The sequence below is a fragment of the Pantherophis guttatus genome, chromosome 1 (genome assembly GCF_059756535.1).
Source record: "Pantherophis guttatus breed Tessera chromosome 1, ASM5975653v1, whole genome shotgun sequence".
Taxonomy (NCBI): domain Eukaryota; kingdom Metazoa; phylum Chordata; class Lepidosauria; order Squamata; family Colubridae; genus Pantherophis; species Pantherophis guttatus.
In genome coordinates this window covers 163,502,160-163,515,583 of record NC_142063.1, presented here as the reverse complement: position 1 = coordinate 163,515,583, position 13,424 = coordinate 163,502,160, and the positions used below count along the sequence as shown (strand labels likewise).

The 13,424-nt window shown below is 33.9% G+C and overlaps 1 protein-coding gene across 6 annotated transcripts in view; it reads right to left on the bottom strand.

Annotated features, from left to right (window-relative positions):
* GLS (glutaminase) overlaps window positions 1-13,424 on the bottom strand; it is a 73,371-nt gene that overhangs the window by 16,621 nt on the left and 43,326 nt on the right. For 2 of the 6 annotated variants that reach the window (XM_034429589.3, XM_087882117.1), the window contains one exon: window positions 12,235-13,348. The exons of 3 other annotated variants lie outside the window; for them this stretch is intronic. In XM_034429589.3, coding sequence (XP_034285480.2) covers window positions 13,202-13,348 — 147 coding nt within the window. In that variant the 3' untranslated portion in view covers window positions 12,235-13,201. Of the gene's footprint in view, window positions 1-9,067; window positions 10,351-12,234; window positions 13,349-13,424 lie in introns of those variants that run through there. One more of the 6 variants, XM_034429599.3, reaches the window with a different exon arrangement.

Below are 13,424 nucleotides of genomic sequence, written 5' to 3'. Positions count from 1 at the left end.
TCAATCGTGTCCTACTCTTGGCGATTTTATGGGTCAGATATCTTCACAACTTCTGATCTTGCACTGCTTTAACTATCCAGGTTGCTGGTATTGATTCTTTTTGGCACATAGAATCTAACATGTTTGGGCAGCCACAGAAATAGCAATTAGAAACGAATACAAATAACCTGTCAGCCAAACCATTGCTTGTCGTTGCTCTCAAAAAAGCAAAAGTTACTGTAAACAATGTTGTATCTCCAATAACAACTGCAAATTTAAATAGCATGTTAAAAAGTGTTTTTATGTCATCTGTCTTCTCAATGTATTAGAAATACAAGTCTCACTATTGTGGAGGTTTAGATAAATATTAAATATTTACCAGTGAATAACCAGGTAGGAGTGCAGGCAGGACAGCTACAGTAAAGTTGCCCTGGTTGATAAATGAAAGTGGAGAATTTTTTTTAGGATTTGCTACATTATTGTTTCTAAGCACTTTCTCTGACCTGTGTTAAAGATGGCCCCATGAGCTTCAGGAGTGGAACAGCAAGGCTTACAAAAAGATTGCAGGTGGAGAAAGAATTACCATGCATTTAGTTGAGGTGCAATACAAAGATTTTTGAAGGCATATGCTATTAGCACAGGGATTCCCATTTTTTACAGTTTATCAATCCCCTCATGAAGTTTCAGATTGTTCATCAATCCTCAAACTTTTATATACTTTTATATAAAGTTTTATATAAAAACTTTTATATAAATATAGTATTAATAAATACTAGTTCAACTAATAGTGCCACCACTAACAATGACAATAATAATTGACCCCTCGGATAGTCCCATTAATCCTTGTATTCCCAAAATTGACCACTTTGGGGAAACTCACATTATAATATGCAGCACAAAGCATTTTTCTCTGTATTTTGCTCCCAGAGCCTTATGTCTGTGAGTTGGTACAGATTGTGATGTAACTGATTGATGAGTCAGTTTGGATGCCACCAATGAATGGTTAATTCAAGGGCTAACCTCACAACCCTTGTATAGTTGCACTGGATTCAAATTTGGTGAGATAAGGACAGAGCGGTACTTTTGATTACTTGTCCTGTAGGGCTCTAATCTGACTTGTAGCTTCTTACTAGGGAATTATTACAGATGTATTGGGTAGTATCATAAGCACCTCCCTAAGAGAAAGCAAGAGAAGGCATACTTGCGGCAATTGTTAGTTCTCTTCTATAGCAGTTACATTGGATATTTCAGAGCCAGGAAATGATAAACCAATATCTAAACATCCATGGCTAGGTAAAGTGACAAGAGGGTTAGTCTTGTGAGCTGTGGGCAGGGCTGGAAAAAGCAGATTATCTTGATCTATTTCAAACTGACTTTGTGGGTTTCAGGACTGAAGTATCCTTGGCTGACCTGATGGATTGCCTGTCAGTATCAGAGGAGTTGGTAACTCTGATTTTCTCAACAGCTTTCAATGTCATTGATCATACTATCCTTCCAGGCTACCTGAAAGATTTCAAAATAAGAGGAGGTATTGCTTTGAGTGGTTCCATTTTTATCTTTCAGGGTGGAGTTTGTTTTAAACAGGCACTAAGATGTTGTCCATCAGAGCTTCATTTTGTCTCAAATGGTACTTAAGTTTCTACAAGAAAATCATGAGATTAGTCAGGATGTTGTCAATATGCAGATGAGAACCCATGAATACCTTATTGAGTCAATAATGGAGGGGATGAAATTGGAATTAGATTCAGAAGCCACAGTTCCAGAAAGATATGATGTATTCCTTTTCTTAAAACCCGGTTGCTATAGAATAGTCTCTTGAAGAGGTCAGATATCCCATTACAAATTATCTTAAAAGTGCTGTGTTGCCTATTGAGCTGTTTGTGATGAAATAAACTGCAGATTACCTTTAAAACCTATAAAGCTTGGACCCAGGCTACTTCATTGCTTCTTTCCATAACACCTCCTCCCTCCTTGGAAATTATTGTTCTTTATCCAAAAATACGTATGTCTTTTAGTCAAGCTGTTAGGTTACAAAGGATGTGACAAATGTAGCACTTCTCTAGGACAGGGATCTTGGATGCAATTTTTAAAAATAAAAGGTAAATATAGGTAATCCTCACTTAACAACCGCCTTGTTAAAATTTATAATGGCACTGAAAAACTAATTTTTTGACTGGTCCTCACATTTATTGTCATTGTAGCGCCTTCAGTAACATTATCCAGATTTGGGTGCTTTGCAACCAGCGGACATTTACAATTCTCAGAGTGTCCTGTGAGCACCTGACTACCATTTGCGTTCTTCATAGCCAGCTTTCAACAAGCAGTCAATGGAAAAGCTGGCAGAAAATGGCAAGTCACATGTTTAGCAATGAAGCTGCCTGTTCCAAATGTGGTGGTTAAGCAAGGGCTACCTGTAATGCCATTCTCTCTTTTACTAAATACAAGTTTATTACAGGTTCAAAGATGCTAAGATAATTTCAGGATTTAACCAGAAGATTATCATAGACCAGCCCTCACACAGTTAAGTAATTGATCTTGTATGAAGAACCATCAGAACAAGTGCGTGAGAATAAGAATGAGCTTTCCTTTTCAGATTCCTGAAATAGCTCTGTGTAACTTCCTTTCCTTAATCCCATTATTCACTTAGTTATCTGTTTCACATTTGACAGATGGTCACCAAGGGATAACCTGAAATATCTCTTTCTCAAAGCATGTCATTTTTTGACTATATTTTTATCAATGCTTATGTTCTTGAAGTCAATATAAGTAAAATCACACTCCCAACAGATGAGAGTTCCAAGCATCTCTGTGATTTTTTTTTACAACCATTAGTTTCTGCAGATCTGCCCAGAAATACATAGTAAGTTTACGTTTGATAATTCCCATCCTTGTGATGTTTAGGAAATGGTTAAAAACCCAGTTGTTCTCCCAGGCCTTGTATTAGGGTAGGTTATGAGGTTGTGGGGTCTTTTTCAGTATTATATCTGTTGAACATACCAGTGGACTATTTTTCTTGTTAGCCAGATTCTTTTTTATTGTATCTCTGATCCTTTTTATTTGCAACCCACCCAGAGTCTTCAAGACTTAGGTGGCCTCTATCAGTTAGGCTCCCTGTTCCCTCCTCCCCCTGCCCCCCCTCCCCCGGGGTCACACTGCCTGCTGTTTGAGATTGAGGTTTCCCTGTATTAGTTCAACTCCCAAGTTAGGGGTGAGACTCCTTTTTTAGCTATGAATTTTTTGTAACATGTGCTTTATCAAGTTGAGGATGTGGGTGTCCAGTGTGTACTAAAAATGTCCAGAGAACAACTACACTGCGTGTTTAAAAAGTGGGTGGAGCTTCAATTGCACAATGGTGGCCACCATCTTACTTTTTTCACCATACTGTCTGTTTGAAGGTTTTAGCTTGTCTTTTAAAATGGCAACAACAGATTTTTAAAAAACAAATTCTTAATTTGTTTCCATTAGCTTTAATAAGTTTGATTTTACTTTTGTTTTTGTTTTGTTTTTTCATTTTACTGTATGTTGTAGATATCCCAGTTGTCAGTATTTCAATAAACTTAATAAATGTTCAGTGAGTGTTTATGTGTGAATATACAATTAACTATGGCTTATGCCATAATTCAAATAACATCATTCAAATGACTGCTACTGTGTTGCAAATAGTCCCAATGCATGCATACTTGTTCAAAGCTTTTTCTTCTGCAGACATTTGTATTTCCTCTGTGAACATCTTCAGGAAAAGCTTATCTCTTGAATAGGTCCGCAGGGTCTCTCCAGAGCACTCAAGTGCTGATCAGTCCCAATTTTTGTATGCCTAAAGAATGCCCTGAAGAATTACTCCATGTAAATATGACAAAATATCCTGAAAATAACATATGTAAATGAGCAATATACACTATATTTTTATAGTGCAGCAGAAAAACAAGTGTCCCTTTAGCTGTTGGGAAAATGCATAATTATTTTGTGGTACCAAACAGGACAACCAATTGCTTTCATATTAATGGGAGGCGAAATAAAAAAAGTTGTTGATTATTAAACATACTGACAAAGGGAAAATATTATTTCACATACAGTTTTAGCATTAAATTTTATGGAAATCTGGAAGGATAGCTGTGATTAAAAATACCTCCATATAGAAAGACAAAAGAAAATTCTACCAAACCTCTTAAATCAAAACCTGGAATTTAAGGAATTATGTAAGGAAACTAAGGTCAAAGATAGTGCATGAGAAATACCTGGTGGCACTGCAAAAATTCACTGTTACTCTGTTTAGAAAACAAGTTTGGTCCAGATTATAATGGCCGGCTATGTTATAAATCAAGTGCTATTTCCTGAAATAATTATTCTCTAGCTTGGAACCTAAAAAGATTATTTACAAGTCTGTATATGTAATTAGGATTCAGCAGTAGATAGATCAAACCCAGTTCATTCCTAACATAGAGACCAGACTATGTCAGTTGTTGTTGTGATGAGCAGGTTTGATCCATTGCCTCAATTTAGCTTGCAAATATTTTTATACTTGCTATCTCATACCAAGTTCAGAGATCCTCTCATGACTCCAGCAGTGTTTGTTTTAAACATGTGTGTTGATTTGAGAGAGGGGAGAATGAATTTCCTAACAGAACATCTACCTACTTGCAGTTTAAAGCAATTTCATGAAAATACAATAACTAAGCACATATATTATCAACACACATATAACAAGGTACATGAGAATTATTAGGGAGAAAAATGTTCTCTGAAAGCACTTTCTAAGAAATCTCATAATTTTGACTCCAATCCACAGTAAATTTCCCCAATGGAAGAAACTTCTTGGATGAGAAGCGAAATGTTTCAAAGAAAAACCCAAAAAAGTCCAATGCCTTTTGAAAAGCACCTTTGGGTTTCCCTGAAATTATTTAAATGGTTTTGTACTTTCAATTAATGTTGGTTCGTTTCTTCCGCATCTTCTTCCACACAATACACAAATTCACACATGAATTTGTTTGCCTCTGTGTTTAAAGTCCCACCTAATTCTAAAGAATACAGAAATGAATTGTTTGGTAAACATAAATGCCTGGTGGCAAGTGATGGCATTAATCAATATGAAACCACTGATGTGAATATAAAAGTTCATTCAATTTTTGAGACCACATAAAGGAATACAATTTCATTAGCCAGAAGATATTTACTGCTGGCTATACTAGAATTTTGACAAGGATAAATGTAAAATAAAATCAAAAGAACAGCTAGAGATAGAAGAATATTCATGTCAATTGTTTTCTTATGTACAGTAATTAGAAAGATTTAAAGTAGATAACTTTTGGTTTTGAATATTGTAAGGCTGAATTTGAAACAGAAATGTGTACAAACACTACATTATAAACATGTTATTGATAAAACATATGAACTTCTATTAAACTTTGAAACAGAAAAAGAACAAATGAAAGAATGTATGACAAAATGGGCTAAACCAGGTATGCCCAACCCATGGCCTGCATGTGGTCCTGGACAACTAGTAATGCAGCACCACAAGAAAATAAAAAATATTTAAAAATAAAGGAAGTCTGTTATTTATATACATTAACTAGATTGCATATTTTATTTGTGATCCCAAAACAATTCATTCAATGCAGTCCAGGAAAGCCAAAAGGTTGGACAACTATGAAGCTAAACATGTTGGTTACAAATGGAACAATGGGAGAATATATGGCTTAAAGAAATTTTTTATAAAATCATGTATTGTTGATAAATGATACTGGAAAAAATGTATAGAATGTATAAAGGTATTATGAATTTATGCTGGAAATATAAATATAAGAAGGGACGTTTTATCATGCAGTGCAAAAAAGCTGGAAACTTTTGGACAATTATATATAATTATAATTATATACAGAAGATTTTAAAGATTAATATGCAGTTGAATTGAATTTTCTTTTGGGACCAATTGATTAATATCTGGAGAAAAACATGGGAGTGTTTTTTATATATGACAACTGCAGCAAAATTATTATATTCACAAAGGTGGAAAGAGTCAATTTTACCCACAATGGAGAAATGGATGGTGAAAATGATGGAACTTGCTGAGGTGGCCAAATAGACAACTTTAATTAGAGACAAAATATTGTTTAAGTTTAATGTTGACTGAAAACTCCTGACTTTTTGGGTGAAACAGAAAAATGAAATTATGAGATGGTTTTCATAATTAGAAAAAAAATTATAGAAAAATGTAGTAGAGTAAGATGTTAATATACATTTATAACTTATGTAAAAGAAAATAATAAAATCATTTTTAATATTTTCTTTCTTTTTCTGCACTTTTGTCTTTGTCTTTTTCTCTTCCTTTATTCTAAACATCAGTTCTTGTTAATTTTTATCTTTTTTCTTAAAAATTTTAATAAAGAAAGATATCTAGAGATATATAGTGCTGTTGGCAATTTAAGCAAGAATAGAGATATAGCTGTTGGTAATAAAAGCAAGAATCAAATTAATGTAGCAGCATGTACCTTAAGCACATAGAGATATATTGGGCAAGCAATATATGACCATCCACATCTCTCTACTGAAATAAGTGAATGTCTAACTGAATATGAACTATTAGATTTAACAATTTATTCTGCATTGCAAGAATCTGTAATTCTTCCTTTAGTTGAAAGTTGTCTTAAAATATGGTAGAATTGTTCAAGTTAACAAACACGTTTAATGGGCACTAAAGATATATGATAAATTATTTTCAAATTAATTTCTTATTCAAAAATGATTTTGTACTTTGTATTGAAAGAAAGCTGTTATTATGATGCTATAATTGTTTAGGATTATTCACATCCCTTTTTTGTCTTGAGAGCTCAATGCAATGATTGTGGTGCTAAGAATATGCAAATTCTTTGTATTTAAAAACGCTGCCTAATTCAAACAAGTATCTATGATGCTGATTAAACGTGCTAAGCAGGGCTTTACATACCACTTTGAACTTGCAATTTGGTGACTACGTAGAAGAGTATTTTTAATATTTTTTTTAAAAATAGCTGAAAACTCTTTGGACTTTTACAGATGTCATCTCCAGGGGTAAATGTCAACATAAAAAATATGCTGCAAGCATTGCCTAGTTTTATGTTAAATCTGTATCCAGTAATTAAGCCAATATCCTTGGGTGTCATATGATTTAAAGCTGGTTTGGGATAAATTTCCTACTTTTGTCTTCAATAAGAGTATTGTTAAAAATTAAATATTGTGATCCACGAGTTGTCTCTTAAATAAAGTAGCAACAAAGGAAAACCAGATGAAGGAAAGAAAACACATGATGAAATCTCTGCCATAAACATCCAATATTTTCCAAGCACGTATAAGGACAGAAATCCAGCATATGGAAGCAATATGGATTTCTATATATGGAATTCTGCACTGCAAACCAATGCTGCTGATCTAGTTGATTATACCCTGCTTCTTTACCCCAATCTCTTGGCATACAATCAGTACCCAATGAATCTTGTTGCACTTGGCACAGCATAAATAATTAAAGCAACAATGACCTCAGTACAAAATAAATAATCATTTGTTTTATCATAACTAATTTGGGGGGGGGGAAGAGTTCTAAAGTTTTGTTTCCCCTTTTCTGTACACTTGTGTCTAGTCCTATGTTAGGCACAATTTTTGGAGACTGTCTGGATAGGTTGAGGTAGTCTTCTTGGCAAAGTATTTTTTCAGAAGTGATTTGCCACTGTCTTCTAGGGCTGAAAAATGACTGGCCCGAAATCTCCCAATTGGCTTTGTATCTAACATAGGACTAGAATTTACTGTCTCCCAATTTCTAGTCTGATGCCTTAACCATTACACCATACTGGATCTTTCTCTGTGCTTATAACATTTCATAAATGCCTCCTCATTGTAACAAACAAATAATTTAAGAAACCAAAGTAACAAAATAATTAAACTAATATAGAGTAAATTCAAGTATTTATTGAAATAAAGAGAGTAATATCATAAAATACTCTGTGTCATAATTGATATTGCCTTCCTAGTTATAAACTGCATAGAAGTTCTTGGATAAGGGGGTAGAGAGAGGATTGTAATCTCAATGACATGTATGAATCAAGACATGAAAAAGATAAACTGTAGTTGCTACAAGGTGTTTATATTGACTTCATCCACCACCACCCCATGTCCTTTTTCTACACCTTATATTTTCCAAAGTGAAAGTAAAACATAATTAATAGACAGAACTATGAAGAAGCCATAAAAAGCAGAATATTTAATTCAGAAAATATGTCATATTCAAATTTAACTGCAATTACACTGATTTATTAGAGTAGTTTCAAAGCAATGTAAGTATTGACAACTCTCTTTGTTTTGTTCTAAGATTATGAATCAAAAGAATCATACTGTATCTACACACAAAAATACATAGGCAGACAAAATCTTTTTAAAAAAAAGATTTACAAAGGAAAACTCACTGCCAAAAAGAGAAAATCAACTGTTGGAAACCACTTGGTTAAAAACAAAAGAAACTTATCCATGAGAGATAAGCTCTTACCTACTCATGCAAATGCCTTTGACAAATCATACCTTACAAAGATGGTCTAAAGCTTGTGCATTTGGTCTCAGAAATGTATGAATTAAGATCGATGTATAGGTTCAGATATAAAGTATTCAATAGGTACCTGTATGTAAGGCATTTTTACTTGAGCATTGTGATTGTGTGTGTGAATATATGCTTCTCTAATCCTTTGCAAGGATATTTTTTCTCTGCCTGGACAAGCTATGCTTCAAACATTCTGCCCATGCCCAGGAAACAGCAACAGTTAGTGGGGATGGGGAGTTTTGCACCTAGCAAGAGCATGCTGTGTTATAGGCCCAAACAAATGTGTTTTCAAGTCACCCTCCAAAGCTGATGGAAAGTGGCAAGATAAGAAAGGCAGCAGGCACTGCCAAAATAAAAACAAAAATCAGCTCTATTTATACAAAACACCCCAAACCTATAATGTATTCAAACAATAAGGGGGGCCTTCACCTTTACCCATTTTTATTCAAAATCATTACAAGACTTCTTTTCATTCTCAGAATCAAATTATGCCTTAAATTGCAAATGAAAAAGAACAAAAATGCAAAATAATCTGCTTAAAATAAAAATTTATTATAATACAAAGCGTATGGGCTCAAAGTACATAAATAACATACAATTTAAATGAAAAATGGGAACACATAACAAATCATTTAAACTGAGGTAAAAATCATAGAAAGTTGATCAAACGAAGTTTAAATACATTGTATTTTTTAATGAAACATTACTTAAGTATGTCAAAGGGCACAGTGGTGAATACAAGATAAATGCTTGACTATGAACAACTAATTCTGCTATGAACACATATGCACTAAACTACTAATTACAGATTAAATACAATAATATTCTGTCAATTTTTGAGGCCTTGCCCTTAATGTTGATTTCTCCTGGAATGTAGTCATTTCTCTGGTGGGTATAATTTAGAAGACTCTAAACTGAAAGATGTAAAATGTTTCAAATCTGAACTCCTCTGAATTCAAAACACCCCATATCAAGTTTGAAATGGACTGTTTTAATAGGAAGTATTTCAAGCTTAAAATGGAGTACTTTAACTTTAAACTCAGACAGGTTTTCTCATTTCAAAAAAACCAGAACTTATTTATCACCATTCCCATCATTGGTCACTTTTAGCCAGGTCATTTACAGTAAGCACTATGAGGACAGAATTTTAGTAACATCAGATGGCCCAATCATTTGCCCATCTTAGTCCAATGTAATGTCCACATTTTATTAATTCTTGGCTGTTTTCTCCCTTTTTAAAATTCCCTCTTACTATATTGTATTGTTAATTTGTTTCCTGGTTTTGGCCTTGGACCATAAATAGCATTTTGATAGTTTGATGCTAAAAATAACCCACCCCTCCAATTACCATGCCTTTTATAACAAGGACTCATAAATTATTTTACCATAGCCAAAATAAAAAACCAAGTTAAAAATTTTATGGGGGCAGCAATATGTCAGTATAAGCTTAATTCTGTTTAAAAGCAGTTTTACTAGTATGAAGACACCATTCAAAATCAACCAATCAGATCAACTTCACCTTTATCAATCTGTCTGGATCACTTGCAATCCAATAACATGATAATCTGGACATTACAGTCATTATAATATGGATACTTTTCTAAGAGCACGAATTGTAGAGATTGATAAATCGTAACTTCTTTAAACGTAATTTAGCACTGCGGTTTTGTTTCCTATATTCCTCAGTGCTTCAAGAGCACATTCTAGTGCTGGTATTGACCAAACTTTCCTCATGTAGATCAAATTTCCAGATGACACAAAATGGCCACCACCCAGGATGAGAGAAGGAGATTGCAAAAGGCTGGAGGACTGGGCTGAAATGAACAAAATACCCTTCAATAGTGAAAAATGTAGGTTATTATATTTGGGGAATAAAAATGCAGAGCATATATATACAATGCGGAAAAATCCCATCAAAAAGGGCTTAGGGATGGTAACTGAAAACAGGATGAACATGAGACAACAATGTGAAACAGTTGTTACCAAGGCCAAGGTATGTCTGGGTATATTAGAAGAAGCACTGTACCCAAGGCACATGACATCCTTAATCTCCTCTACTCTGCAATGGTACGAAACCAATCTGACTACTGTGCACAAATCTGGGCATCCTATTTCCAGGATATTGAGAGGTTCAAACATGTTAAGAGGAGAAAAACAAAAGATACAATGCAAGGAATGGAGGGCATTCCTATTAGGGCAGACTCAAAAAAGAGGATTCTAGATTGCTTTAGGGAAGATGGTCCACTGCCACAAAAATCAGGACTAGATAGAAGTTGCACTTCCAACTGTTATTTAAATGTAAGGGAAAAATTCCTGAAAATAAAATTTGTACAATAATGGAATAGTTTGCCTATGAAGGTTATGAGCTCTTAGTCAGACAGCTCTCGCTCAAGGATCTTGGAGCTGCAACTGTAGAGACTGTACTACAGGATCCTTCTCATCCCTTCCAAATCTATCATGCTATGAATAGAGAAACTTTGCTGCCTCCAAATTACTGGTTTACAATTCCCCCAAACAAAGGCAGCATTACTCATTGTAAGGTATGTTGAAGTTATAATTCAGCAACACCTAAAGGGTTCACAGATTCCCCACTCCTGGGTTAGAACATGCTAATATTATTTTTCTTCCTAGAATTTTTCTGAGATATTTAGTAGTCTAATTAAGAAAAGGCCACCAATGCCATAGCCATGTTGATTTTTTAAAGCCAATAATAATACTGAGTTTGAGTACAAGTTTTCATTTGCAGAAGAAAATATTGTTGAATAAAAGCCTTGTCAGAAAATACAGAAAGAACCTGATATGAGAATAGGTACCATTTATTATATGAGTATATTGAATATTTACTCATATCAAGACTGTTGGTCCATATAACACAGCATTATCTATATTGAGCGTAACTTGTTTTCTGACCGAAATATATCCAGTTTGAACTAGTGGTTAAAGCACCAGGCTGGAAACCAGGGGACTATGAGTGCTAATCCTGGTTTAGGCATGAAAACATAAGGCTGTATGAGCTTGAGCCATTCATTCTCTCTCAGTCCACATTAGGATCAAGTGACAAGCCAGCTGGTCAACTCTGTCATAACCAAATGCATTAATATTCAGTTTATGCAAAAAAAGAAAAAAATCAATCCCTGCATTTGCAGAAAAATGCTAGGAAGTGGTAGGGAGAGAGGGAAATCTCTTTTCTAGCCTATTGAATTTATGATTCTTCCCTCAAATTGTGCTGAAATTAAAGTTTGACACAGTAATTCATATTTTGCTTGGCTGACAGAGGAAACCTATCCTTCAACAGTACAATAGGCTTCTAACAGAGAAGCAACTGTATTAAAATTCTGTCCCATGAAGAGATGGTTAGCATATAAATTTAATAAATAAATTGAGTTTTTTGGCAGTGGATCCTGAGCATATCCATACCTCATCTATAGTTGGGTGCTAATTTTCTAGGGTTGTAGGCTACTGAAATCACAAATGACTGAGTAGTGGAAACTACACTTTGTACCTGATTTTTGATGCCTAAACAAATCAAACAATCATTCTTTTCAGAAACTGAAGGCTCAATAAAAGTATATTTTTCTAACGCACTACTAGATATACTATACAAAGAAATAGTCTAATATGTATAAAATATTATATTAATGTAAGTTTTTTTAGCTTAGAAAAATAAAAGGGTGTAAAAAATAAAGAGGGTATAAAAATCAGTGAAATAAAAACTTTATTTCTTCCTTTTTATAATATCAGAAACCAAGATCACCAATCACACAAGGAAGTGATTCCTCACAGAGCACTTGTATCATGGAATTTATTTCTTAAGATATAAGGGTGGTCATAAACTTGTTATGGTTTTAAAAATGAATTAGAAACATTCATGAAGAATGAGGCTATCAGCTGGATGCTAGTCCTAATGGCTATACACTACCTTCTATATCAGAAGTAGCATGACTTACAACATCAACTGCTGGTGGAAAAACAGCAAAAGGATGCCAAGTGGCCATTGAAAAAGCAGAATCCTAGAATTAGAATTTCTGTCTAATCCAACATGACTTTCTTACCTTATATAGTATTTTTACACAAACTTAAATAAGTTTACCAATATGCTTTATATAAAAATTGTGAATTTTTTTGTCAGTGTTGCAAAACAGTACATGAACAGTTAAATTCATTTACATTCAGTTACACTGAAATTAACTGAACTTAATTGGAATAAATGGGATCAAGTTTTTACACTGTTCATGAAAAAGACAAAAGGTAATTTTTAGAATATATTAACAATAAAAAGAAATATCTACTTGTGATCCAGGACTTAAATTTTCCTATATCCTTGGCTCTCATGTTCTTGGTTAACAAATGCATCTTGATTGCATTGCAAGATTTCTCACTTTTACAACACCCCTTAAAATTCCCATTTTACAATTCATTCCTTAAGTATGATACAAGTTTAAATAGCACACATTCAGTTTTGTTTCAAACTGCTTTGTGAAAAAAAATTATTAAAGCAATCAATATAAAATGATTGGTATACCAATTTGGGGTGTCTCAAGTATATTTACAACCCCTGAAGTCAAAATAATAAATCTAAAATCTAGACAAACCAGAGTGTAATCTAGACAAACTGGAGTGTGTTTAAAAATGAATTCAAACTCTCTGAAACTAGAGCCCAGTGCACTAGTTTTGTTCTCCCAGACCTTCCATTCTATACACTACAGTTGTGGAGATGTCCTCGTTTGATTCGGGTGACACTTTTTTCCACACAGTCTCTTTTAATGCAAGTTCGTGCTGAAGACTCTCATAGTCCAGTGGTCCAAAGGAATGCTAATTGTTTAAGCAACATATAGTATGTATTAAATTACCAATGAAATAAAACGTTCTAGCATTATTTTTATTCATC